This window comes from Pyrenophora tritici-repentis, chromosome 10, assembly GCF_003171515.1.
Source record: "Pyrenophora tritici-repentis strain M4 chromosome 10, whole genome shotgun sequence".
Classification (NCBI taxonomy): Eukaryota; Fungi; Ascomycota; class Dothideomycetes; order Pleosporales; family Pleosporaceae; genus Pyrenophora; species Pyrenophora tritici-repentis.
The window spans coordinates 2,301,666-2,327,468 of record NC_089399.1 but is presented as its reverse complement, the minus strand read 5'-3'; the positions used below and the strand labels follow the sequence as shown (position 1 = coordinate 2,327,468).

The window sequence follows — 25,803 nt, the reverse complement described above, 5'->3', positions numbered from 1 at the left end:
TATTCGGCGTCACGTATTGGGTGTTTGTAGATCCGTCTGTTGCATAGGCCGGTCTTAGTTCGCGCGGTAGGTGACGTATGTAGCTGCATTTCGCAACCGCGAAGGCTGAGTAACGGCAACCAGACGGAACAAGCAAGCTACTACCCTAGCACTCCCGATAGTCTAGGAGATGCGCACTGGCCCGCTAATACATACATCAAAGAACAATCTGCAATCGAGACTACAAGCGTTGGCGTGAGCAGAAGCATGCACGAGAGAGGTGCATGTGCAAGTGGGTGCTAACAGACGCTAACCAAATCAGGCCGTCGTTATCGATTACGCACCTGCACAAGACTGAAACCACATGATACCATATACCAATCGAATGGTGGCGTGAGCGACATGGATACTGAATTTCCCTATGTTACAAGTATCTCGCATAACCAATCTTCTACTGTGCCGCCAAATGGAATCTCCAAGAAGCCGCTATGACTATACAAAGGCAGCAAGCAGCGTCGCAACACAGCCTATGCTTTTCCCGCGCCACACATGATGCTGAACCTAGTCACGAATGTCCAATATTGCAAGGGTATTACCCTCCTCAACCTTACTGCGTGTACATGATTGCATTAGTCATGCACAGATTGCCGCCACGAAGTCGTCGCACTCGGTTTGAAAAGGATCAATTAGAGCATCGTCTCAAATAGCCGTGGACGAGTTTGTGCTTCGCCGAATGAAAAAGGCCTTGGCCATTTCGTATGCAGACCTGATCAAAGTCAGATGAACCCACTTGGCGTAGGAGCATGATACTCACCAGCAAATTGCTGTGCTAGGCATGGTGGTGATGATTCGAGGCTTCAGTCCACGAAAGTACCCTCTGTATCCTTCTCTTTCACGAATGATCCTTGCCGCCTGCATCAAGCCCGAGACATTTTTTAATTCGGCATCCCGAGCATTTCCTCGTGTTTGTAATAGCGTCTTGATCACGTCCAGTGGCGTGGTAAGCCCGGCAGCAAATCCACCGGCAATACCTCCGGCGAAACAATGCGTGTACGGGTCGTAGCGGCCGGTCGGGTTCATGACTTTGGATATGGATTCGTATGCCATGAATTGTAGGGCGGTAAATGGAACCGTCATACATAGCGTGGTGGGGTACGAGACGTAGAATGCGCCTATTCCTTCGGCGCGGAACACCTCTCGGGCGCATTGGGGGACAGACTTGTAGATGGAACCGTGCATTTGCATGCGTTGTTTTATGACTGCGAGCTTCAGCAGGCGGCAGGCGTGGTCGCGACGCGCTTCTTACCGTCAAAGGGATTCATCAGCGCATCGCTGGAAATAGTGGCTGCAGCGCCGCTAGCAGCTGGAAGTGGTCAGTAACTGCCACTTTGATATTTCCCGGCATGGGTTGCGCACCTGCTGCAAGAGGGTGGTGCTCATGGCTCTCTCCTTCATTGCCACCGAGGGCGTGTTTTGTGGCTTCATACGAGGCAAAGTAGACGGCATGCGCGGGACCTGGGCCGTCAGTTTCATTTCATCGTGGGGGTGCGCCAGTGAGTGTTTACCTGCGCCCATTACAACACTGGACAAACCCCTCCATAACGACCAGAAGCCTTCCGCCCGCGATATTGTGACCATGGCGTTTGAAATGCCGCTGTACATGGCGCTCGGTGATGGATTGACTATCTGCATTCTGGTCTGCTGCGGGTTAGCGCATTGCCCGCAGCACATGAAGAGCTCGAGGCAAAGCTGCACACCTTGAGTAGATCGACGGGATACATGACCGAGTGTTCCTATCCTCAAGTCAGTCGAGATGGATGCATGGCGGCAACTCCGGTGACATACGGCAATGCCTGCGAACGCGCCGGCAAGCATGTTCGCAGTGAGGGAGAAGTTTGGCGGCAGCGCCTCATAGCTGGTGCGCGAGTTAGCAACTAAAGACGCTGTGTGGTGTCGCAATCGAGCTGTACTCGTGTTCTTCTTCTTCCAAAGGAACTATTGCCCGATCATGGGTGGCCATTAGTCGGCCTGTGACAGGAGCCGCAGATTCCAGATTTGCGACTGCCTCGAGATTTGTTTTCGGCCGTTTATGTCGAGTTCCCCGGGATGTGGTGAAGGGCGACTAGGGGTGCGCGGGCAATGGTTCGAAATTGGAGTTGTTACTTTTGTTTGCAACTAACGGAAGCGCAACATGACTTCAGCCGAACGCCGAGACGTCAGAGCTAAAGTCCGGCCATTGGACACTCTACCATTTATACCCATGTCATCACTCCTCCGGCATCGCTGTTGTTCGTATCTACAACAGCGCATGTCACTGTCTTGTTACAACTACACGTCGTATTTCAATCATTTCACTTCCGGCTGACAGTTTGAAATTTGATCCGCTGCCATGGTCTCCACCCTTTGTGCAGGAAAATACCGCTGAGTACATATGTGGCCGCGGAAATCCAGTACATCAGCAACGCGATATCGACTCGGCGGGCGGGGGGAGACCTCGGGCGTTGAAATCTTATCAGATCATCTCCGCCCGCGCATCCTGCTTGCGGAACACCGCAACTCTTCTCCGTTGCAGACATGCGCATCTTAAGAATTCTGTCTTGATAACGAAAATAGCGATGAATCATCTTACCCCACCAAGTTGCTAACGGTGCTTTTTAGCGTGTCCAGAATTGCACGCTGAATAATCCCCCGTTACACACTAGACTTCCAGAAAGCAGCGTCTGGCATATTACACATGATAATGAAAGAATGACTCGTATTTTGCTTGGGACGAGAAATGTATCGTTTGTAAATTCGGTCCATCGATCCGAACAAGTGCCAGCATCCTGTATCGCTATGGTACATCCTACCATGTCCGTGCGCGTTTTGGCCACGTTCGCGTTTTGGCCACCCCAACACAACAACCACCTATACAGAACACGTCATAACTCCACCACCATGGATCCGATTCAAAAAGCGATTGAAGAAATCGAATCGCGCGCATCAGGCGCACCATTCTCGTACTCAGAAGTCGCAAAAAGACATGGTGTAGGTCGCCGTACGCTAGCTCGAAGACACCAGGGCCAAAACCAGCCGCATACGCTCGCCCATAGAATCCTTCACCCACACCAAGAAACCGAGCTGTTAAAGCATATTACGACGCTTACTGAGCGACGTACGCCCCCTACACGAGCAATAATACGCTCCCTTGCGTCGTCTTTGGCTGGTAGGGAGGTTTCAGAAAGCTGGGTTACTCGCTTCATCAACAGAAACCCAACCCATCTCATCTCACGCTGGCAGACCGGGATGGACCGCAATCGCCACAAGGCTGATTCAGGAGCTAAGTACAGCTTATACTTCGAGCTGTTACACAGTAAGATGAAGGAGTACAATGTAGAGCCCTCCCACATCTTCAATATGGATGAAAAGGGCTTCATGATTGGGGTAACTGGGAGATCGAAAAGGGTCTTCGACAAGAGGATATACGATCGAAAAGGGGTTACAGCTGCTGTTCAGGATGGTTCTAGAGAGTGGGTGACGGTGCTAGCCTGTATCTGTTCGGATGGTACAGCTCTATCGCCAGCGCTCATCTTCCAGTCAGCTGCTGGGGCCCTACAATCGAGCTGGACGGACGCAATCAACAAAGAAAAGCACCAATTCTTCATCGGCTCATCCCCTTCTGGCTGGACAAACAACGATATAGGACTTGCCTGGCTTAAGGAGGTTTTTGAGAGAGAGACTAGATGGAAAGCTCGCTCAGGATACCGATTACTACTCCTTGACGGCCATGGATCCTACGTAACTATGGATTTTATCAACTACTGCAATGACCACAAGATCCTGTTACTCGCGTTTCCTCCTTATGCAACCCATACGCTTCAGCCGCTTGATGTTGGGATGTTCAAGCCTCTCTCGACTGCCTACTTAACTGAGCTTTCATCCCACCTTTATAGAAGCTAGGGGCTTATCTTAGTAACGAAAGGAGACTTCTTTCCCCTCTTTTGGAGTGCCTGGGCTGCTGCTTTTAAACCTCAAACTATCATGAAGTCGTTTGAAGCAACTGGGATACACCCACCTAACGCTGAGGTTATACTCCGCAGAGATGTCAACAAGCAAGTCAAGCTGGCTTGATTCTTATCGATTGCAGATCACAGACCATTCTCTGGGACGTGCCACTGTGCACGAGCCTCTATATTGTCTGTGATCTGCAATCGATAAGAATCAAGCCAGCTTGACTTGCTTGTTGACATCTCTGATACTCCGAAGATTCCGCAAAGAGGCATTAAGCTTAGATGAAAGCTCAACTTCTGTGCTTAGTGCAAAAGACTGGCTTAAAATCAAGACTCTTATATCTCGTCAAGTGCGAGATAAGGACGCAAAGGATACAAAGAAGATTTACCGAAGTCTCCACCATATCTCAGCTCAACTTAGTATCCTAAGCAGTGAAAACAGGGACCTCAAGGAGGCTCTTTTGGTGAAAAAGAGACACAGGAAGAAGAGCTATACTCTAAACGTCAACAACAACCATGAGTATTATGGTGGTGCTCTTCTTTGGTCTCCTCGTAAGGTCCATCGGGCTCGGGACGATGAAGCAGTTCGACAACAACAAAAACAACAGGAACAACTTCAGAAAGCTGAGAGATCTCAGATGAAGGAGCAAGCTCGGTTGTACAAGCTTCATCAAGCTCAGGAGAAGCGTGTTGAGAAAGAGAGGCTCAAGGAAGTGAGGGAGGAGAGAGCCGCTAAGGAGGCTGAAAAGGAGCGCCAGAAAGCAACTCGCGACGCTGAAAAAGCTATACAACTGTCCCAAAAGGGTAAGCGCAAGGCCTCACAAGCCTCTAAGCTACCTAGAAAGCGTCAGAAACGTGCCGTTGTTGTTCCATCTCATGTTCAAGCTGAGGAGGCTGCATCAGCCGCCCCAGCGCGTACCACCCGCCTTGGCCGCAAAACTAAGCTACCAAGTAAATAAAAGTAGCACAAGTTAATCGCAATGATATAATTACTACAACTCCACAAGATCTCGCATTAATAGCTATTGTTGCTGGTGATACAGCCTCATTTTTCTGGTATCTTCATGTTGTTGGGGTGGCCAAAACTCGAACATGGCCAAAACGCGCACGGACATGGTATCGTTATCGTACATGGCGGCCCATGCCGATTGTACAGGCACAATGTACTCGGCTTCGTCACGTTCTGTAATGAGCAATTCTATCCAGAGTGCTCGTGACGACACGTTACGATGCGACACGTCTACAATGCCGTGATCCGAAATACCAGGGGCCCTGGAATCCCGATGCGACTCAGCAGTCGCACCGCTTGTGCCACCGTGGAAAGCTGACCACATCCCTGATATTGGAGACGCCTGAGAGGTAGCACAGGAGTCGATCGAACCCAAGACCAAAGCCGCCGTGCGGCACGCTGCCGTATCTTCGGAGATCCACATACCACTGCAAGGACCCGTCTGATGCGTCGGTGGTCTTGTCCGCTACGTGCTCAAGGCCGTGGTCATGCATCGACTTTACAAGTTCCGGTAGTCTGTGTTCACGCATCGAGCCACCCACTAATTCACAGATCTCGGGGACTAGCAGATCGAAGCACGCGACCGTTGATGCCCCCTCTTCTTCAGCTGCCGCGTCAGTTGACGGCGCCATGTAAAACGGCTTGATGAGACGTGGATAGTCGGTGATGAACACAGGTCCACCCCGTCCCATGCTGTCAGCCAGGTATCGCTCGTGCTCGGTTTGGAGGCCGTCTTCATGACCAGGTGCATATTCAAAGCCCACCTTTCCCTGAGCCACGGCGTCTTTGAGGTGCTGTACCGCAGCCTTGTATGTGATTCGGGGCCATGGCCCGGCTACCAGCCCTTGCCATCGCTGTGCGAGGACCGTGTGCGACACGGGTGTGCGCTCTTCCTCCTGGTCTCGTGCTCGCGCCTCGAGAAGCTCCCGCCCTACAGATGAGGTTTGTAGTTCCGACGCAACCGAGCGCAGCATGTCTTCTACCACGTCCATGACAACATTTACATTGTTCACAAACGCCAGCTCCGCTTCCAACATGTAGAACTCGCTGAGATGACGAGCCGTATCACTCTTCTCAGCGCGAAACGTCGGAGATAGAGCCCAAACCTTGTTTACAGACTGGGCCAAAGCTTCCAGATGCAACTGGCTGGAAACTGTCAGGTACTTTGGGGAACCGAAAAACTGGTCTTCGTGCTGTTTGGCCTGATTCGACAACTGTTTATCTGGTACAGCCGGTGCTCCCGGTGCAACGGTAAAGACCTCTCCTGCGCCCTCGCAATCCGACGACGTGATGATTGGTGGATGGCATTGGACAAAGTCGTGTTTTGCAAAGTACTTTGTCACTTCTGCCGTGACTAGCGACCTTAGTCGCAGGATGAGAGAGTTGAACGGCAGCCGACTTCGCAGATGCGGGAGAGTACGAAGAAACTCGGCTGTCTGATACTTTTTCTGAATTGGATAGGTCTGACGTCGATTGACATGAATCAGATACTGGGGCAAGTCTACAATGGTTACAAACAAGAAAAAACTTACTGCAGCATCATTGTCTCCCAGTATGCGCACATTGTTCACTTGAAGCTCATGAGATTGACCCTGTCCTGGCGAGGGTGTCCACTTGCCAGTGACTGTGACTGCAACACCGGTAGAGAGTCTGATAGCGGGCCATGTCAGCACCTATGGGGATTGCTGGAGATAAGTGACTGACCCTTCTGCTAGGCTAGGATCCAGAACAGCCTGGACTGTCTGCAAGGTCGAACCATCGCCTATGGCAGCAAAGGCAATGCGCTTCTGCTTACGCACCGTCCGCACGTAGCCGTTGATTGTCAGCGTCTCACCGTCTAGTGGAGACTTGGGCGAGGAGGAAGGGAGTGGAGACTTGGGTAGCAGCTCAGCTAGATTGCTTGGGCCAAAGGTCGAACTGCAGCGAGGACGACATGTCGACGCGCTTCCCCGGTTTCGACCTGAGAGCTGGGGTCGGGCAAAGCTCCTCCGGAGTGCAAGGAAGCGGGTCATTTACGCGTCGGCAAATTTCACAAGGGGCAATTAGCCAGTAGGAAAGGTGCGGTGTAGCGTAAAAGCAGCAATGCTCGTCCATGTCCATGTCGTCGACGTTTCCGAGGCTGGGCAAAAAAGGTAATCGACGCTCGGGCCAAGTGCGCTAGAATCGTGTGAACCTCGCCGTTCTTGTGCCTCGTCAATCGTATCTGTATCACTATCGGGCCTTGGTGAAACACTAGGTGGTCCAAGGAGAGACCATGCAGGTGCACGAGATTCATGGCCCATGGGCACAGCGCCGATGCGCCTGCAGTCTTGGTGTTTTGCCTGTCCGCGCCATCATTCGCTCGGTCGGATTCCTTGCTCTCCTCCACGCCCCAAAAAGCACACAGGACACAAACGCCGCGCCCCACGGAGCTCGACCGCCGTTTGCCATGGCCTGATGGATCGTGTGTGCCAAAACGCTCCGAAGCAAGGACCCGTTGCTGCAGTGGCTGATTTGGGCGGACTTGTCCGCTACCTTGACGCTTCCGTGCAACCGCTCTGGCGGTGAAGTCGGACGCCTCGTAGAACCAAAATGTACCCGATCTCAGTGCCTTTTCCCTGCATCCCGGATCGTAGCGCAGACGCCATGACTGCAGCGCTATATCGTGCAGGATCTGGATTAGCAGCTGTCATCATCGGATGGACCAACGCCGCCAGATCCTTCTAACCCGCTTTCACCACTATGCAGATCGCTTCAAGGCCTGGATGAGGCATCCAGCCACACATCCCTGCGACATGTGCCCCCAGAAGTCCCGACACGGCACTTTGTGGCTTCCAGTGCCTGGCAGTTAATGTGGGTTCACAACATCGCTCCCAGAACCAGGATGCAGGTTGCAATCACAAGGCGCGGCTGCTACCGGTCATCTTGACCTCTGTGCCTACCCTAAATTGCTCTGGCACACGAATCATGTCCCCATTTTCCTGCAGCTCTGCGCTATGTCTGGTGTAAATGCCACCCGCCATGATTGCATCCACAGGGGGACCGCTTGATTCACGCAGTCGACTTCCGCTTCCGTAGTTGGCGCAGCAAAATGCGCCAACCTAGTGTCCGGCTCGATCTGGAGCTATTATTTAGCTGCCTTATCACACGCCCTTGAACACTTGCTCAAGTGATATACTTCCCTCTTGCCGCCTGAGCTAGTCACAAACTCGTTGCGTTTCTCCCACTCGCCGATTTGGTATCGTTCTACTACCAAGTCACTCACAAACTTCATATCTACCATCCTGCTCTCTGTCTCTCTATAAACCCCTTACCCTCCATCATGCCACAGTCAAGACCTAAGCCGTCGGAGATAGCAGCCGAGGCGAAACGAGTATGGATGCCACATATCTGGAAACACTACATCCGGGACTCGAAAACATCATACCTTTACCCAGACTCCACACAAATACGAGTAAACGTCGACAAGCGATCATCCCAACGGACGCGAGTAGCAGTCATGGAGGGCGATCCAGTAAACTACGCCCTGGGCTGGTACCAGAGCGCAGTCAACGCAGATCCAAACTGCAAGCGGATACCCGTCATCAATGTAGCCAACGAGAAGCGGGCTGGAGGCGACTGGGAATCTGGACTCATGGCACCGGAAGAATGCTTCGCGCGGAGAAGTAATCTAGTGCATGCCCTCACCATGCCCTGGAACGCGCAACTTGGGCGGGAAGAGAATTTCTACCCCATACCGCAGAGGGGGGGCATATACTCTCCCGAAGTTTGTACGTTGATGAAACACTAAGCAAGCATGGTCCTGAGCCGTCATACTAACGGGCCGCAGTCGTATTCCGAGCAGGACCGGATCAAGACTATGCAACATTTACAGACATATCCTCGCTGCCAGTGATATCAGTAGCGCCAGTCCGCCGTCCAAAGCTCGACGAGAGCGGGTGCAAGTACTCGTTTGAGCAGGAGAAGGAGCTGATGAAGGAGAAGATGCGGGCAGTGCTCCGAATCGCGTCTTACTGCGGGCACAGAAACTTAGTGTTGGGCGCCTTTGGTCTAGGGCCCATCTTCCGCAACCCGGCACAGGAAGTAGCGCGCATGTGGCGAAACCTGCTCTTCGACGAAGAGGAGTTCCACGGCGCCTTCCAGGATGTCGTCTTTGCCATTGACAGCAGCATGGTTGGGTTGCCGAGCAAAGGCTGCGCGTCTGATGTGGAGATCTTCAGACGCGAGTTTGATCCCGCGACTATTTGGCCGACAAAGTGGTGAGCGGAGAGTCGGCGACGAAGCCGATGAGGAATGAAAATGACGCCGATGAAACTTTAAGGCAAACCACCAAGATCCAGCAACATCCTTCTTGGGCACAGATGGGGAAATGTTGCGGTCACGAAGCTTACGAACTTGAAGCGGCCGCGCGCATAGAACACGGGCTACTGGTGTGGCCGGCACCGTCAGAGCCGCGCGCGGGCGACCAATGGAGGGGTAAGGAACAGATGAAGTCATAAGATCAGATTATGGTTGGGTTTGTTGGTGGGGTCTGTTCTCTGTATGCACAGATAACCGAGAAGGCAGCCCAGATCTCGCCGACCCGACAAAATGAATTAGCTTGGGTGGGTGGACAGTTGGTGGGCAAAGTGGGCATGTTGTCGCTGTGGGGTTGTTTCCATTTTGCGGCTAGAACAAATCTGCAGGCTTGTTTTGAAACTAGACGAGTTTAGTCATGTTTAATCAAGAAATTATCAGCTATCCATGTGGGGAAAAAACATTTGTCATGCCGCGAACAGCTTTTGGCGAGCTTTTTGGCGAGAGAGACAAAAGAGGGTCGATCTTGACTACTTTCTACCCCCGTCTCCGGTGCTTGGTGTCTCGGAAGGATGGTAGCGTGTATGTAGGTACATACGTAGTCTGCATCGTACACTTTACATGTATGTACTGTCGCCCAAGCGTCAGCTGGAGAGAATCCGCCGTACCCACGTATGCACGTACGCAAGTCATCATCTCGTCGTCGCAAGCAGACTGAATCCTCTCGCTTCCCGTTCGGCGGACCATGACATGGTAAAAGACCAGAAAACAACTGCCGACCTCGCCGTTCAAAGCCGAGTCAAGCAACAGCAGCAACAGCAAGCAAGCAAGCACGTCCACCCATGTCTAACTACAAAGCAAAAAAACAAAAAAAAGAAGTTCCCGCGCACGCTCACGCTCGCATTCATAAAGTAAAGTAATCAACGGCCCAAACGTCCGCCGATCCCCGATTCGTTCCCTGCCGTTCCCTTGTGCAGTACGTATGTATGTACATACGGTAATTTGACGAACCCCCCCCTCATGCAAGGTCAGATAAGCGGAGCGTTGACCAAGACAAGGACGCGGCTCATCTGTGCAGGTGTGTGTCGCCTAGGATGGGCATCTGGGATGAGTTGATTGGTAAGCCACACCCCTCACCCAAGCTTCCAGAAGCTAGAATGAGTGACGACATTATGCGAGACTAATCACGGTTGTTTTTGGCGAGGGGGGGGAGGGGGGTTCGTGGCGGCTTTTAGGGCAAAAGGCTGCGAGGGGGAGGTAGGTAAGCTCGTATGCGCATGGTAGTTTTTTTGACAGGTGTGGTGTGAGATGCGCGCGACTGCCTTGCTTGCATGCTGGGGATCACCGGAAAGGTTGCCGGAGTTTTGTTTGCCTGCAAATCATGTTCGGTTACAAAGCAAGCAAGCAAGCATGATGAGGTTTGATAAGGTCATTTTAGGTGTACATAGTCTACAAATACAGTTATCTTTTACATGGTATTGTAACATTTCATGAGCGGCGTTAACAGGGCCAAACAAAAGCAAAAGTTCCATGCCATCCTTCCTCCTACTTGTTCTGACCAGGCACAGGTAATTGCGGTGCAGTAATTTCGCCTCCCTGCATCTCAATCCTCTTGATTGTTTGCTCGCGTTGGAAGTTGACCACTCTCTGCTTTTTGAAGTACTCAACCTAGAATTGTATCAGCGTGATTTGCCTCCCCCAAAGAAAAGCGTGAGAAAAGCACATACCCAACTGTGTGCACAGTTCTTCTCGAATTCCTTGTCAAACTGCCCGCACAACCTTTCAGAATTTTCCCGACCCTTTTTGCCATTTATGCTGTCGAGGATTTGGTTCTTGTCGAGACATTCGAAAAAGGCGTCGCGTGCTGCGTAGCATTGTTTCCGATTTGAGCGTGATGGGGATTCGAATGCGCCGCCTTCTGTCTTTTTGACGCCCGACTCTTCCTTTGCGCCGGAACTGAACCAGCCCATGGTTGTGGTGGATTGGGAGGTTGCAGAGGATATGCGGAGGTGCTGGTGAAGGCGGGGATTGGAGCTGGGCGCTTAAAGTCAGTCGCAGTCCGGGGAGTTTGCCATATTAATCATTCGGCGGAGATGCGTACTTGAGCAGTGTATATATGCGCCGAGCAATTGGATCCTATTGTCGTCAATGGTCGCAACCATGTACGGCGCAATCATGTCGAATTGGACAAAGCTTGGCGAAGCCCTACGCTATGACATCGGCGGTCCCCCCAGCGTTTCGCCGAAGCGACACGCAGTCGATGGTCGGTCGTCTAATGAACAAGGCAACCGTGCAACTTGCTACTACAATAAAATCACAACTTGGACACTCTCCCCTCCCCCCCCCCTGAATGCCCTCCTCACAGCGCATCGCCCGGTGAATTGATGCCACGACGACGCCGCCCCCCACGACCCGGCGCACTCGCGGATCTCTCCCCAACCCGCATCCTCACCCAGATTGTGCTCCTGCAACTAGCCTACTATGCATGCGCCGGCATCCTCATCGTCTTCACCGCTCTGGTAGCTGGCAAGGAGGTCAGCACCGATTTGATCTTTAGCTGGCAGAGTCTGCGCGGCGACACGGCGGTTGGATGGACACTGGGGCTGGTTTGGGTCCTGAACAGCCTCACGTGGTGAGTAATACGTTGCGCAGGCATGCATTGAACTAACATGTCCCAGCGCCATCTTCATGCTGCTCCTGATTGCGCGCTCAAAACTCGTCCTTGACTTTGCCCTGACCGTACACTTCATTCACCTCATCGTGACCTCCTTATACACCCACGCCATACCCGCCAACCTCTTCTGGTGGGCGCTGCAACTGTGTAGCGTTACTATCATGACTTGTCTCGGTGTCTGGGCCTGCCAATGGCGCGAGTTACGGCCCATCAACTTTGGAAGCAAGACGCCCGCGCGACAACAACCCGCTGCCGAGGACGAAGGGGGTGAATCGAGAGGGAGAGGGAGGGGCAGGGGAAGAGACGGAGCCGGCGAGTATGAGATGGTCGGTATGACAGATGCAGACAATGTCTGATAGGCTGTCATATTTGCATAATTGGCGTTTGATTTGGATAGGTTTGGATACGTTGAGCGGTACCTAGACTGGCCTCTCAGGCCCCTTGACTATATATACCCTTGAAGAGTGTAGAACATTATGGTTCAGTGTTTGAATAGAATGCGTCAACCCGCTTTATCGTGAACTTTGTTACCGACGCTTATGCCAGTTTATTGCTCTGGTTATTCAGAAGAACTATGTTTGATTCTAGACGACCTCACCCATTGCGCGAGGACCAGCTAGGTGGATCCAGCCCATGTCAGTAATCTACACAGTTGCGCAAACTGAGTGTGAGAACAAGTGACTGTGTAGCATCCTCGTTTCGTGCATGTCGTGCTACCGGTACCACCGCGAGTCATCGATCCACATATGTGCTAGCGCGAAAATCGTGCGCTAACCATGGTCCGAGTACAACCCTGTCTAAAGCTTTCACCACCATTCTCTCGGTGCCGTATACACCATGATCGCCACTAATAATCCTTGACTAACGCAGGCACCTGTCACCTAGCTGAAATGAACCCGAATAACGGTTTCTACGGCCAGTGGCCTCCAGGACAGCCACCGAACAACAGGCGCTATCTGCCTGTGGCAGGTGAATTTGGAGAGTCTCCGCGACCCATTGTAAACCATGGCAGACAACAGTATCCCGTACTCGCACATAATCCGCAGATATTCCCTCCTCAGCAAAATTTTCAACAGCATCAGTTTCAGCCTCAACTTCACCCTCACCTTCAGCAATCGCCTCAAAATCCTTTCATACCTCTCATTCCACTTCATGCTGTAGAAGACCTGGAAGATGAGCCACCGCCTCCATTTACTAGTAGTAGCTTCCATGATCCGTTCAACAGAGCCTATGCTACCAGTGGCCCAGCGGTATTTGAAGGCTTCATCCCTGATCCCACACATGAGGAGGAGGAGGACGAGTATGCCAACACGTCTAGGTATCCCCACTCGGCCTACGACCGGGATTTTGAGAGCTCAGATGATGAGCAAGAGTATGAGCGCATGATTCAGGAAGAGGAGGAGCGGGAACGACTGCTCCAGATTGAAAACAAAGACGATTCTGAGGTGGACGCAGACTACTCATCAGAAGATGCGCAACAAGATGAAGGCGACCCAGACGAAATGGAGCTCGGTGTCGAATTTGAAGACATCGAAGGGCGAACTCAATACAGGAGAGGTAGGGGTAGTAACAGAGGCGCGCCAAAGACACAGGCTATACCTAGTATTCTACCCGCCAGTAACAGAGGCCGACGAGGAGCCAAACGAGGTCGAGGCTCTTCTAGAGGCCGCGGCGGGTACCATGAGTCTAGATCTACCAGAGGAAGACGACGGGGTAAACCCGGACGCGTCAAGGGTCCTAGAGGACCACGACCTGTGGCCGATCCAGGTGTAGAGTGGAAGGCTTTGCAGCAAGAGGCCAATGCCAGGTTCATCGCAAAAGACTACGAGGCTGCCCTTGAGTTTGCTCAGCGAGCTATTCAACTCAACCCAGAGATTTTCGATGCCTACAACATTGCCTCTGAAATCTACAAGGAGATGGGCCGCGAAGAGGACTCGTTGAACGTACTTGTAGCTGGTGCGCCGACTAAGCGTGATCCAGAGCTTTGGCAGTACATCATTGAACGTATCCAGAAGTTAGACCCGAACGTATATCCACAGTTTACTGATGCGAATAAGTCGGCTGCAATTCTTTCATGTTTGAATGAGATTATCCTTCTCAACAACGACTACGAAGCTCGTAGCCTCAAGCTTGAGATTGAAGCACAACTAGGACGTTCATCCAAGTGCGTGGGTCTGGGTATCAAGATGCTCAAGACGCGCAAAGAGCAGGGAGAAGACCCTGATACAAGTGTGCTCAAGATCATGGCAATGATGGGTACTAGTACTCTAAGGCAGACCAGACTCCATCTACGCAAGCTCATAACCCATTTTGAAGAGGCCATTGATGTATTTACGCAACCTGATCGGGATCCCATTAACAACGAACTGGACTGGGAGCTCATCAATATCTATCTTGATCTTTTGGATCGAGCGGGTAGTTACAGTATCGGAGTCTCGCGGCTCAGACAGCTCTCACGGTGGAAACAGTGCAGGCGTGCTGAAACATTCTGGGACGAAGTTGAAGACGACCGCGAGTTCGACGTTAGAGATGAGCCCAGGCGTGCGGCTGTGCCTGGTTTTGTACGACAAGCGCAAGATGCTACGTACGGCTCAACACTGCCGTTGGAGATCAGAGTGAAGCTGGGATTGTTTCGACTGCGCAAGAGTAGAGACGACTTCTCAGAAGCCATGGTGAGTCATGCAAATCTTAAATTCTTGCCTGTACTGACTAGACTAGCGTCACCTTGAGATGATGGAGCCAGACAACCATGGTCAGGATGCACCAATATGGGATTACGAAGATTTGTTCCGTATCATCGGCGATGCCTTTCATGCTACCGGCCACGATCAGGACGCACTACGGTTCTATGAGCCATTGTTCAACAACAACTCCAAAGAATTCACCCTGATGAGCTACATGGGCCTATACACGTGCTTCAAGAACCAAGGACTAGACGACAAGGCACAAAAGGTCATTCCCATCTTGAAGAAGTGGCCGGCAGATAACTATGATGACTTGGCTATCCTTGCCAAATTTTTCGAAGATCAGGGCATGCACCAGGAAGCTGGACAACGTGCAGAAACCATTTATCGCGACAAATACGGCCACAAGCTCAAGGCTTTGGGGTTCCAGGCATACGATGAACTCAGGGTGTACTACTACAACCAGCGGAGGCAAGCTAGGGGTAGGTACGCGGTTAGAAAGCGCGCAGCCCTGAGGAATAAGAAGAGGATGCAAAAGGCCACTGGGCAAACCGGTGACGATGATGACTCTACGAATGAGAATGGCGATGTGCAGCTCCCGGCACTCGCTGAACCTACTGAACGTCCTACGAAAGGTCTCTTTCGAACGAAGAGAACGAAGGCGCCAAAGGTTCAAGCGTTCCTTGCTGTTCGAGAAGAAGATACCGAGATGCTTGCTGAAGCCGAACCGATACTTAGTACAATCCAAGGGACTGGAATACCATATTCGGCGATCGAAAATAGGCTCTTCCGCAGGAGGATCCAGAGGCTTGCTACCGAACGTGCCGATGATCTCAAGGCTGCTCGAGCCCAACACCGAGAGATTGTGTCTAGTTTCAACCGACTGGAAGAGATATGGGAAGTTGCAGGAGATGGAGACGAAGATGCAATCAGAGAAGTCTTGTCCATCACTAGAGAGCTTATCGAAGAGTTTTCTACCTTTGATATATTCTTCTCGAACCGGAAGGAAGACCTCACGACGTATTTTCGTCGCGTCACAGGTGGTGATCTATGGAAGGACTCTGCACTCATGGTACTTGCTGTAGTGGCAAATAACGTGGATGACGGGGAGACAGATCCTGATCTACGAGAGCGACCAGTGACGCCACCGGAAGATTTCTGGGGCATCCACTTTGACAAATGGTGCGAGGCCTTTGGCCGCTATGCCATGCTACTAGCCAGCGAAGGAGACGAAGAGCAATGCTTCGCCACGCTCGACATCGCCACCCAAGCCAACATCTTCCACCGCTCCCAAAAGTACCACCAGCAACTCCAACTCTGTCGTCTCGCCTGCGCCCTCTCCGCCGACAACTCGCCCCAAGCCTCCATCGCCACACGCTGGCTCCTAAAACAACACCCCTTTGGTACCGACCTCTTCCGCCTCTACAGCGCCGCCAACCGCCTCTGCTCCTTCCCCGAAGGCTTCTCCACGGGTCCCGCCTACAAAGTGCTAATGCGCTATGTCAAAACCGTCGACTACGCCCTGCTCACCCCCGCTCAACGCATCGCCTACAACTTCCGCACCACAAAAGCCAGCAAAGGCGGCTTCAGCAACAACTTCAACGCCGAAGACGTGCCCAAAGCAAACGGCCACGACCCCGCTCTCTTCGCACTCTACGGCCACGTCCTCATGTGCGGCGGCAGCTATGTAGCAGCGCTAAACTACTACTTCCGCGCCTACGCCATGACGCCCGAGGACCCCGTGCTTAACCTCTGTATTGCAGTCGCCTACGTCCAGCATGCTATGAAGCGGCTGTCGGAAAATCGTCAGTATCAGATTCAACAGGGTCTCTGCTTTTTGTATAGATATTACGATTTACGCACCAAGAGTGAGCATGCGGTGCACAGGCAGGAGGCCGAGTTTAATGTCGGGAGGATGTGGCATGCGCTTAATCTTAATGCGCTGGCTCTGCCGGCGTATGAGAGGTGTGTGGGGTTGAGTGAGGTGGTTAGACGGGAGGCGGAAGATGCAGGTGCAGCGGGGGAGGAGAGGGCATGGGGTTGTGAGGATTATGGTGCTGAGGCTGCGTTTGCTATGCAGAGTATTTATTCGCTGAGTGGGAATCCCGAGGCGGCGTTGGATGTTACGATGAGGGCGCTTGTTATTGAGTAGGACGGGACGTCTCTAGAGGGGGATTTTGAGAAAAGAACAATCTTAGGGGAGATGCGTGGACATTTACTAGCAAAGAAGATTTGTGTTATTCCCATTTTTTTTTCTCAAGAAAACAAATATCAACAGATGAATTCAATAAACAGGGACAACAACAACAACTTTTACCACATTGCCACTAACTACTCACAACGTTCAAAGTTTATATTCTAAACAACCCTCTCTTTCTTTCCCCTTGTCATCTCACACCCACACCCACAACCTCTAACCTATCCCACAATCGCCAAATCCTCTCTATCCCAAACTACCCCCCGATCCACACTACCCGATGGTGCCTAAACGTTACCTAACCGATTGTCCCCCTTGACGTCTAGTTACGTAGTGCAACCATGTAACCGTTCCGTTACGTTCCGTTACGTTACACCAAGATCCGAGTCTCTCTCGCTCGTCACACGTTCATCGTTACAGTTTGTGGATTGTGGTACAAATATCGGGGCGTTTTTTGGGGGGCGCTTTGCACAGGGCTGGATGGTGGAGCGAGTGTGTGTGGTGTGGATGTGGGTGTAATAGGGGGTAGTGCCACAGCAGAGGGGTAGTGTAGATCGGGTAGTTTTTGGTTTGTGAGATGGAAGGGGGATGGGGTGGGGATCGTGGGGATTTAGGGCGTAGGGGGTGGGTGGGACGGTGGCTGGGGGTTTAGCGAGGTGTAGGAGTGGGAATGGGAGGGTTGGCGAGCATCTGGGTGTTAGAAGATACTTGATATACTAGTGTTAAAAAGCTACTGTAGTCGCTAGACACGCCTTGGGTGCTTATATACACTGTCTAGTATTTTATAATAGCTAGTTGCGAGGGTAGAAGGTGTTATGGGTCTAGAGATGGAAATGGGTGGGCTTTTAGTATTGACGGATTGTGAGGGGTTGGGGCTGGTGGTCTTTGGATTACTAGGGGATTGTAATGATGATTCTAATAATAGTAGAAAGGGATACCTCTTCGCTAACGTAGAAAAGGCTTGGAAAGTGAACCGCTTGATTATACATGCGAAAAAATTGGATTTTTGTAAATCTCTAGCTCTTTTCTATGGTTAACCTTAAGAGGTCGGTCGGGGCTATTTACTATGTCTTTATATACTAGAACATAAGACAAACATACTCGCGCCCTTGATTCGTAGCATCCACTTATAGTAGAAAGAGCTTCTAAACTGGGCGCATCTGAATAATCTAACGGTAAGCAACCCCGACAACAATAATAGTTTGTATCTGAAGTTTGTTCTTACGCCGCACCTTGACGACTTGACGCTACGACGACTATAGCCTTTGTTGGATTATTAGCTATGCGACAAGTCAACTTGACTAGGCTATTATTCCCAAAGAAACCATTTGGAGACCTCGGGAGCGAGCGTGTTGAGGGCGTTGTGTGTACTGCGCTGGCAGGGCTTCTTGGGCTTCATGGTCTTTTACATAAGCCATGACCCGCGCAAGGCCTACAAGGCACACGAAGGACCTAGGAAAAAGGCTTAATATGGATGTGAGTGCCACGCGCATAGAGTGTACGCCAACAATCATGGCCGTGACATCATTTGGTCGAGAAGAAATTGGTGAATATTCTAAAGGTATTGACTATACCTTCACAGAGGATAGTTAACCGGTAATGAGGCCCCCGAAACTGCCGCACCTAAAAGACTACAAACGAGGACAACTACGCATGATTCTGTTAGCTCGTGGTAGCTAGAGGTGAAATGCGGTTCTCAATTGCTTGAATACCACGTTTACATCCAGAGAGGCTTCTCTATAACCTGAGTTCAAGTCCCTTGATCCCGGCCATGATACACGCATCATGAGTCTGAAGAGCCTCAGGTTTCTACCGAACCGGAATAGCTTGCAATGGTTACATGAAGTACTCTAGCACCGTCTTCTAGTCTAATCGTACTGCTTTCTGCACCGCGGGGGAAGTTTGCACCGTTCCGATCCTTTCCGACCAAACTTGGCTACTCTAGATAGACTTCCACTTGGTTCGAGACAATGTATGTCACCAGAGGAAGGTAACGCTTCTTCGTAGATTATGTGGAATTTATACTGGAATCTATCGGTTTAGGTTGCGCTACTATGCGACTTTAGTAGCACAAGTTAACTATAGAATAGGCAGAAGACACTAGAGGGTCTAGATACCTTGCGCTCACCCTATACGTAAACGCTCCTTAGTATAACTGAATGTATTGATTACGACCGATAGATTCTACATGGCACAATCAATCCTGCAGGTATATTCAGTACAAACATAGTTATGTTGATGCCCTCTACGTAGACAGTGCTAGACCGTACCTAGGTTTGCGCAAGGCGTTATTACGACTAAGCAAAGCTGCAGGGCGTCAGTCTACTCAGTTGCGCACATCAAAAGTTTGAGACCTCCCTAGGTAGCTAGAGATAAAACACCGGAAGATTATACTAAGACTATTAATAGGAGGGAAAATGTACGGAGGAAATCGAGAGATATCGAACGCTACATTACGCAAGTGAACCTAGGTGCAGTCCTGTTTGCGCAACAATCAGTCTAGCAAAGCCCACCAACCTACCTATTTTCATCTCTACCTCACCACCTTCCACACACCGTCAGCCACCGTCCCAATTACCCCTCCCCACGATCCCTACCCCCCTCTCACAACTCCAAAACCCCGATCTACACTACCCCCTATCACACCCACACTTACGCCCTGAAAAGCGCCCCGATATTTGTACCACAAGCCACTAAACCGTTAACGATGACACGTGTGACGAGCGAGCGAGAGACTCGGATCTTAGTGTAACCAGACTTTCCAAAAAGCAAGTTGACTTGGATTACTTGCTTGACTTGCTTGGTTTAAACCAAGCAAGCAAGTCAAGTAAGAGCTGGGCAGCTAAGCAAGCAAGTCAAGTCAAGATACTTTGCTTGCTTGGCTTACTTGGTTTACTTGGTTGTTTTAGCGTTACTGTGATGAGGGTGCTAAAACTGCTGTACGGTAGATGTCGCGATGGTTTTGAAGTGTTGCAGTTGCCTCGGTTGAGTCCCAAACAGGCTAAGCGGCTATCAAATAACGTTAGCCTTAGTCTAGCGCATTGCTCCAATCTCGACGTACGCCTGTCTAGAAGCCTATCGCAATGCAGTATCCCCTATAGCAACGCGTTTTCCAGTGATTTATACTGCCCTGATACCCCCAATATGGCCAAACGTCGCCTACCACAAACTTCTGCTCGGAGCAAACGTACGAAAGTAGCCGCTGCCACCAACAACGTCGCCTCAACTCCTGAGGCTTCACCTGAGCCTGCATCTAAGCCTGCATCTAAGCCTAGACCTCAGCGTCGATCACCTCGCAAAACCCTAGCTGCCGCAAGCCAGGCTAACGCCTCGCCGCCAATACCTACCTTCGAGTTGCAGTTCTTAGAGTCGCAGGCGGAGGCTGAGATTGTCGCGCCCACCGAGGGCAGCCGAGCTGGCACGGTGGCTACAACTGAGGCTGGAGAGGGTGGTCAGGATGAGACAAACAGCGCACTAGTTGAGAACTTTGACGGCATTGACTGGGCACGTTTACCTGATTTTATCAAGCCATTGGCGCGTTCTAAGCGCCCAAAAAGTTGGATCTTTCAGTATGGCTACCGCGTTGTTGAGCGCCATGCTACATCTCGAATCTGGTTTGTGTGCAAGTACTGCCATGTACACAAAACTATCGACGCTGGCCGTGGTGGTTTGTTTAACATTACTCAGGCTACAACCTCAGCAGCCACCCATCTCAGCCAACCAAAGCCTGGCCACAACCTTACGAAAGATGGCCCAAAGTTAGCGCAGAGAGCTCGAGGCCAGCTGTCGTTGCGGCAAGCTTTTGACGCTGGTTTAGACGTACAACAAAACACTGCTAACGCGTTTGGAAACTTCGACGTAGAGGGCTTTCGAACAGCCACTGTCATGTGGCTTGTTAACCGAAACCACCCGCTCAGCGAACTTACGACGCCTGATTTTAGAGAGATGATGAGATTTGCCAACCCAGAGGCAGAGGCAGCGTTGTGGGTAAGTAATACCAGCGTTTCTACCTTTGTGATGAGGTTGTTCCGGTCTATACGACCGCAAGTTATCGACACCCTGTCAGGCTCAGTAAGCAAAATACACGTAAGCTTTGATGGCTGGACAACAAAGGGTGGTAAACGTGGCTTCTCTGGAGTAGTCGCTCACTTTGCCGACGCAGCTGGAATAATACGAGACTTACCAATCGATCTGCCTGAGCTCGCTGGCGCCCACACCGGTGAGGCTATTGCCAAAGCTATCTCGACGACGCTCTCAGCATACGGAATAACAAGCGACCGATTAGGCTATTTTGTACTCGACAACGCTACCAACAACGACACTGCGATCGCCGCGCTCGCGCGCGAGTACGAATTTGAGTCCGCTCACCGGCGCCTCCGCTGCAGTTGTCACACGCTTAACCTCATCGGCCAGGCTATTATATTTGGCACCAACAAAGACGCCTACGGCAACACTCAAGAGCAGTACAATACCGAGGAGCAGTATATGCGAGAGTGGCGGAAAGATGGCCCTATTGGAGTGCTAGTTGACGTCATCAACTATATCAAAACGCCGCAACAGTACGAGCTTTTTCGTGGCTACCAGCGCCTTGCCAACAACAACCTGCCTGCTGAAGGGCGTCTCAAAGTACTCGAGCCAGTCAAGCCTGTCGTCACTCGCTGGAACTCATACTATGCTGCTTTTGAGCGCGCTACCAAGCTTCAAGCCGCGTATAACTTGTACGCTGAGCATCATATCAATAGGGTTATCCTTGAAGATGCGCACGCTGCGCAGCGGAATAATAAGCGGCCCGACGCCCCAAACTGGATGAGATCAACTGGGCTCCGAGCTGCTGACTGGGCGGTGATTGCAGAGTACCAGGACTGCTTAGAGCCGCTCAAGTACGCCACAAAACGCCTCGAGGGACGCTCTAAGGATGGCAAATACGGCGCAATCTATGAGGTTATACCCGTTTTTGAGTACGTACTCAGCAAGCTTGAGGCCCGGGCGCGCCCGTTCGAGCACGTCGACTTCAACGCTCATGCCGAGGCTCCAGAGGATCACCTCAACGTCAACCTCCGCGCCGCGTGGAGCAAAGCCAACGACTACTACAACAAGCTCGACGACTCGCCCGCTTACTACGCCGCTGTTTGCCTACACCCGTACTACAAGAACTACTGCGATGTGGCGTGGGCAGACAAAGCTGATTGGCTTACTAGTGCCAACGCGTCGTTCCAACAGCTTTGGGCGGCATACAAACCTCAACGAGCACGCCAGCGGTATACAACTGCGCCGAGTAGCAACAACATAGACGAGGCAATTATTGCTATACTTAGCCGCAACAATGACCGAGAGGCTCCACTTGACGAGTTTGAGCGCTGGAAAACACAAGAGCCGCAGTGGACGCAGGAGCAGTACAACGCAGATGGAAATCCTGTCCAATACTGGATACAACTACTGCCGAAATACCCGCATTTAGCGCAGTTTGCAATCGATATCATGACTATCCCAGCATCAAGCAGCGACTGTGAGCGCCTCTTCAGTGAGCTTGGCGACCTTCTTGAACCTAAACGACGTGCTCTGGGCAGTGAGCTACTCGCAGCTCTTCAATTAGTAAGGTCATGGGTGCGAGCTGGTTATAAACCGTACAACTGTAGCGAGGCTAAGCTTTCAGATGAGCAGCTTGTAGGAGATTACAACATACTAGAGTGGAACACTGAGTTTTGGTAATTTGTATGTAGCTTAATCTCTTTGTAGTAGTCAAGTAATCCAAGTACTTGCAAGTAATACAAGCAAGTCAAGCAAGTAAAAAAATCACCCCAAGCAAGTCAAGTAAAGCCTATGTTTGAACCAAGCAAGTCAAGTTTAGAGCGGTGACTTGCTTTACTTGCTTGTTGGAAAGTCTGAGTGTAACGGTTGCACAGCGTAGACGAGAGGGGGGAGCGAGAGGGAGGACAATCGGAGGGTAACGTAACGGCCAGGTACTAGAGGGCCGGGAATGTGTGAGGTAATTGGGGTGTGGGGTTGGGAGGGTTGGGAGGTGATGATGACGGTGGTGGTGGAAGAGGAAGAGGAAGGGTAGGTTTGGGTGGGGAGGGTCATGGTGTAGATGCTTGATATGTTAATTTTAGGCATGCTTGTAGTGGATCAAGGTGGCTGTATCTTGCGAGTGAGACCTGTGGCTAAGTATTGTCTGCCGCATACAATAACCAATACACTGGTATATCAACGATTTCATGCTACCCGGGTGCTAGCAATAAGGTGTATGTAGAAACTCCATAAAAGCAATGTTGATGTAAAAGAACGTGGGAGCTGTGTTTATTATGCTACGACAGTATGTAGGTTAGTGATATGTCTCTGGCAGACCTCATTTCCCGTGCAAATCATCTTCAAGGAGGTGTTCAAGCATGCAGGTCTGAATTCATGTCTACATCGGATACATAGTTATCTAGGCCTTCACTTGGGAGGCTTTCTAGGCAAATTGACCACCAAAGAGGGTGGTCTGAGCCCTCTCAGTCCTGGACTGCTTCTTGGGCTCCTCCTTCTTGTTCTCCTTGGGTGCAGGATTGATCTTGGGGTAGCCAGGCAGAACAGCAGCAGCAGCAGCCCGATCTATATCACGTCAGTGAGAGCTTAGTAGAGTAGAGTGAGGGCACATATCTGGAAACACCAGAGTGCTCGTGCAAACATCCTCAGACTTGCGTGCTTGGAAGACCTCTCCGATGATCTCCCAAAGTTTGGGGTTGAATCAGCGAAGGTTCGCCAGCTCCACGCCAGTTGGCCCAAAATGCCGCAAGAAGCACTCGCTCTTCTTGGAGCACCGGCCATGCAGCATATAATTGGAACAAAAGAGCGGATGTAGGCAGTGCGCCTCCTAGTACTTAGTGTCTTGGTCGGCAAGCATAAACTTGTTGATCTTGCTGTGCGAGGGCTCACCATGGGACGTGAATTATGTCCCGTTAGGATACCTAGGAGCCCTCACCGAGTAGTCGTACCTAGGATGCCTAGGCTCCGGACCACGACAAGCTTGTCTAGCGGGAGTGTAGTAGCGCTTGTTGAGGGGCGAGCCGGTAGTCTTGGATGCAGTCGTGGGAGTAGGCGTCTGACGAGGCCACAACATTTCACCAGGCTGCCTAGGTGGAGGAAGAGACTGGCTAGGCGGCGCGAGAGACTGACTTGGCGGAGGTGCAGACTGTCTAGGCGCAGGTGCTGGGGAATCCACTTGGATGAGCCCCTCGTGCACGAGGTGATGCGCTAGGTCGGACCCAAATGCAGCTTCTAGGCTTGCCATCTCGAGGAAGGACCAAGTGTGGAACTATGGATGTGTTAGAAAATACAAATCTGAGTTTGGGAATGGGTACGTATGGAGTAAGCACTAAGGTGCGCACTCATCAAGAACAGAGTGTTCTTGGACACCTTTGGCACTGGTGTGCCTTCACTCTCGGCCACCGCAGCTTTGTAGCCGGCTTTGTTCAGGATAGGCTGAATCCATACTAGATCTTCTTGAACGGAAGAGTCTGCCATCCTTAGATGGTGAGGGTTGTTTGTGTAAATTGATTTGTGAAAAGTGTGTAGTCAACTTAATGTATGTAATCAACGTGGGTGTGACGGAGAGAAGCTTCGAAGGTGAGGACCGAGAAGAAGAGCTTGCAGGCAGCAGACGCGCTGGCGTAATCCGGTTCACGTGCTATCTTCCTCACTCACCTCTATTGAGCTGACTAATATGATACCCTATTGGGCGTTCATTAGTGCAAGTTTGTTGTAATCGCCGTAGCCAGTGCTATCAGTGCTTCGGCCAGAAGTGATGCCAAATCACTCGCATTCAGCATTGACAATCTGCGTCCGTACATTGAGTCGCTTTATGAGCCCGCCAACATTGCCACGACCTGGGCCGAGCTCTCAGGTATCATTCATTGCCATCTTCCTAGTCTCAGCTACAACCTCAGAAGCTACAGAATCGACAGTCAAACAATTGCTGACATAGCCTTTTCACCCCAGCCTACACTGCTTGGGCATTCTCGATTTGGACGCGATTTCCACATACACACCCACCATCCAAAAACACCGCCGCGGTCGTGAAAATTACGAAGATACCCTCGAATCGACAGACGGACGTAAGCAAAGAATCGAGACTTCGTCTGAGACCATGGCGATGCACCGCACCCAGGCAACTGCATGAACACGGATACTACGAACGCGTTTACAGGGAGATGGTAGAAACAGATTTGAAATTGCTACGTACATGAATCACATAATTCTTACAGCAGCTTTTACTTACCCCAGCGAACCGCACTTGAGTCTTCCCTAAAGATATCCGACAAGATCTCCAAGTCGCGTATCTCAGGGATCACCACCGAGCTTGATCAAGCATTGTCTAAAGTGGAAAACCTAGAGATGAACCTAGGTGGTTTCGAGGTCTTCCTAGACGAAACAAACGACGAGCTAAAGGCACTCCAAGAACGCCATCAAGACGAGTTGGACCTCCTAGCCACCGACAGCCAATCCAAGACGCACCACCTCCAACAAGTCCATTCACGCGAGATACATCTTCTCCAGTCGGAACATCAGCGCAATTCCAACGACCTAGCCGACGACTACAAGATGTTCATGCTAGACTCCGATAGCCGGTTCTCGAGCGAGATCTACGACCTAGAAGTCGAGCACGGCACCGAGTTGGCGCAACAGCTCGCCCAGCAACGCCTAGAACTCACGGATGCGCATGAAGCGCAGCTGCACCAAGAGAAGTTGGATGTTTCTCGGGCTCGAGCTGATGCGGCCGAGTTTACGAGAGACCTAGAAAGCACCCACGTTGAGCTTGAGAAGACTATCTTGCTCAACAACAAGCATGTTGGTCTACTCAAAGAGTATGGTGAAACAATGAGGCTGGTTAGAGAACACTTCTTTCCCTAGTGTTTACATAGATTTCATATCCTAGATAGGAGGATGTCCTCACACCACCCCCCGTCATGTATATAATAGAGTACCGCATCACGTGCAATACCATTACCTAATTATCA

At 51.2% G+C, this 25,803-nt stretch overlaps 11 protein-coding genes across 11 annotated transcripts; 7 read left to right on the top strand and 4 right to left on the bottom strand.

Annotated features, from left to right (window-relative positions):
* Nucleotides 1–678: 678 nt before the first annotated feature.
* PtrM4_047160 (MC family mitochondrial carrier protein) lies at nt 679–1,854 on the bottom strand (the record flags this gene model as incomplete). Its single annotated transcript, XM_001936553.2, has 7 exons — nt 679–745; nt 794–1,238; nt 1,286–1,342; nt 1,396–1,494; nt 1,545–1,677; nt 1,737–1,772; nt 1,825–1,854. 7 exons carry the CDS (start codon nt 1,852–1,854, stop codon nt 679–681), a joined length of 867 nt encoding a protein of 288 aa, XP_001936588.2.
* A 1,062-nt stretch (nt 1,855–2,916) lies between these two features.
* PtrM4_047150 (uncharacterized protein) lies at nt 2,917–4,927 on the top strand (the record flags this gene model as incomplete). The annotated part of the gene is made up of 3 exons (XM_066104712.1): nt 2,917–3,857; nt 4,225–4,552; nt 4,607–4,927. The coding sequence occupies 3 exons, from the start codon at nt 2,917–2,919 to the stop codon at nt 4,925–4,927; spliced, it is 1,590 nt and encodes a 529-aa protein (XP_065959276.1).
* Nucleotides 4,928–5,258: 331 nt separating this feature from the next.
* On the bottom strand, nt 5,259–6,989 carry PtrM4_047140 (AsnS, Aspartyl-asparaginyl-tRNA synthetase; the record flags this gene model as incomplete). The annotated part of the gene is made up of 3 exons (XM_066104711.1): nt 5,259–6,440; nt 6,510–6,627; nt 6,682–6,989. The coding sequence occupies 3 exons, from the start codon at nt 6,987–6,989 to the stop codon at nt 5,259–5,261; spliced, it is 1,608 nt and encodes a 535-aa protein (XP_065959275.1).
* A 559-nt stretch (nt 6,990–7,548) lies between these two features.
* Nucleotides 7,549–7,683, top strand: PtrM4_047130 (uncharacterized protein; the record flags this gene model as incomplete). The annotated part of the gene is made up of 1 exon (XM_066104710.1): nt 7,549–7,683. The coding sequence occupies one exon, from the start codon at nt 7,549–7,551 to the stop codon at nt 7,681–7,683; it is 135 nt and encodes a 44-aa protein (XP_065959274.1).
* Nucleotides 7,684–8,278: 595 nt separating this feature from the next.
* PtrM4_047120 (uncharacterized protein) lies at nt 8,279–9,219 on the top strand (the record flags this gene model as incomplete). Its single annotated transcript, XM_001936550.1, has 2 exons — nt 8,279–8,726; nt 8,786–9,219. 2 exons carry the CDS (start codon nt 8,279–8,281, stop codon nt 9,217–9,219), a joined length of 882 nt encoding a protein of 293 aa, XP_001936585.1.
* A 1,578-nt stretch (nt 9,220–10,797) lies between these two features.
* Nucleotides 10,798–11,222, bottom strand: PtrM4_047110 (COX6B domain containing protein; the record flags this gene model as incomplete). Its single annotated transcript, XM_001936549.2, has 2 exons — nt 10,798–10,920; nt 10,980–11,222. The coding sequence occupies 2 exons, from the start codon at nt 11,220–11,222 to the stop codon at nt 10,798–10,800; spliced, it is 366 nt and encodes a 121-aa protein (XP_001936584.1).
* Nucleotides 11,223–11,636: 414 nt separating this feature from the next.
* PtrM4_047100 (SYS1 domain containing protein) lies at nt 11,637–12,282 on the top strand (the record flags this gene model as incomplete). The annotated part of the gene is made up of 2 exons (XM_001936548.1): nt 11,637–11,884; nt 11,931–12,282. 2 exons carry the CDS (start codon nt 11,637–11,639, stop codon nt 12,280–12,282), a joined length of 600 nt encoding a protein of 199 aa, XP_001936583.1.
* A 534-nt stretch (nt 12,283–12,816) lies between these two features.
* PtrM4_047090 (transcription factor tfiiic complex subunit sfc4) lies at nt 12,817–16,762 on the top strand (the record flags this gene model as incomplete). Its single annotated transcript, XM_066104709.1, has 3 exons — nt 12,817–12,895; nt 13,088–14,598; nt 14,645–16,762. 3 exons carry the CDS (start codon nt 12,817–12,819, stop codon nt 16,760–16,762), a joined length of 3,708 nt encoding a protein of 1,235 aa, XP_065959273.1.
* Nucleotides 16,763–19,951: 3,189 nt separating this feature from the next.
* Nucleotides 19,952–22,516, top strand: PtrM4_047080 (uncharacterized protein; the record flags this gene model as incomplete). The annotated part of the gene is made up of 2 exons (XM_066104708.1): nt 19,952–19,994; nt 20,115–22,516. 2 exons carry the CDS (start codon nt 19,952–19,954, stop codon nt 22,514–22,516), a joined length of 2,445 nt encoding a protein of 814 aa, XP_065959272.1.
* A 1,144-nt stretch (nt 22,517–23,660) lies between these two features.
* On the bottom strand, nt 23,661–24,310 carry PtrM4_047070 (DUF1421 multi-domain protein; the record flags this gene model as incomplete). Its single annotated transcript, XM_066104707.1, has 3 exons — nt 23,661–23,706; nt 23,782–24,101; nt 24,203–24,310. The coding sequence occupies 3 exons, from the start codon at nt 24,308–24,310 to the stop codon at nt 23,661–23,663; spliced, it is 474 nt and encodes a 157-aa protein (XP_065959271.1).
* Nucleotides 24,311–25,180: 870 nt separating this feature from the next.
* Nucleotides 25,181–25,725, top strand: PtrM4_047060 (uncharacterized protein; the record flags this gene model as incomplete). The annotated part of the gene is made up of 2 exons (XM_066104706.1): nt 25,181–25,650; nt 25,722–25,725. 2 exons carry the CDS (start codon nt 25,181–25,183, stop codon nt 25,723–25,725), a joined length of 474 nt encoding a protein of 157 aa, XP_065959270.1.
* Between the last annotated feature and the right edge of the window lie 78 nt (nt 25,726–25,803).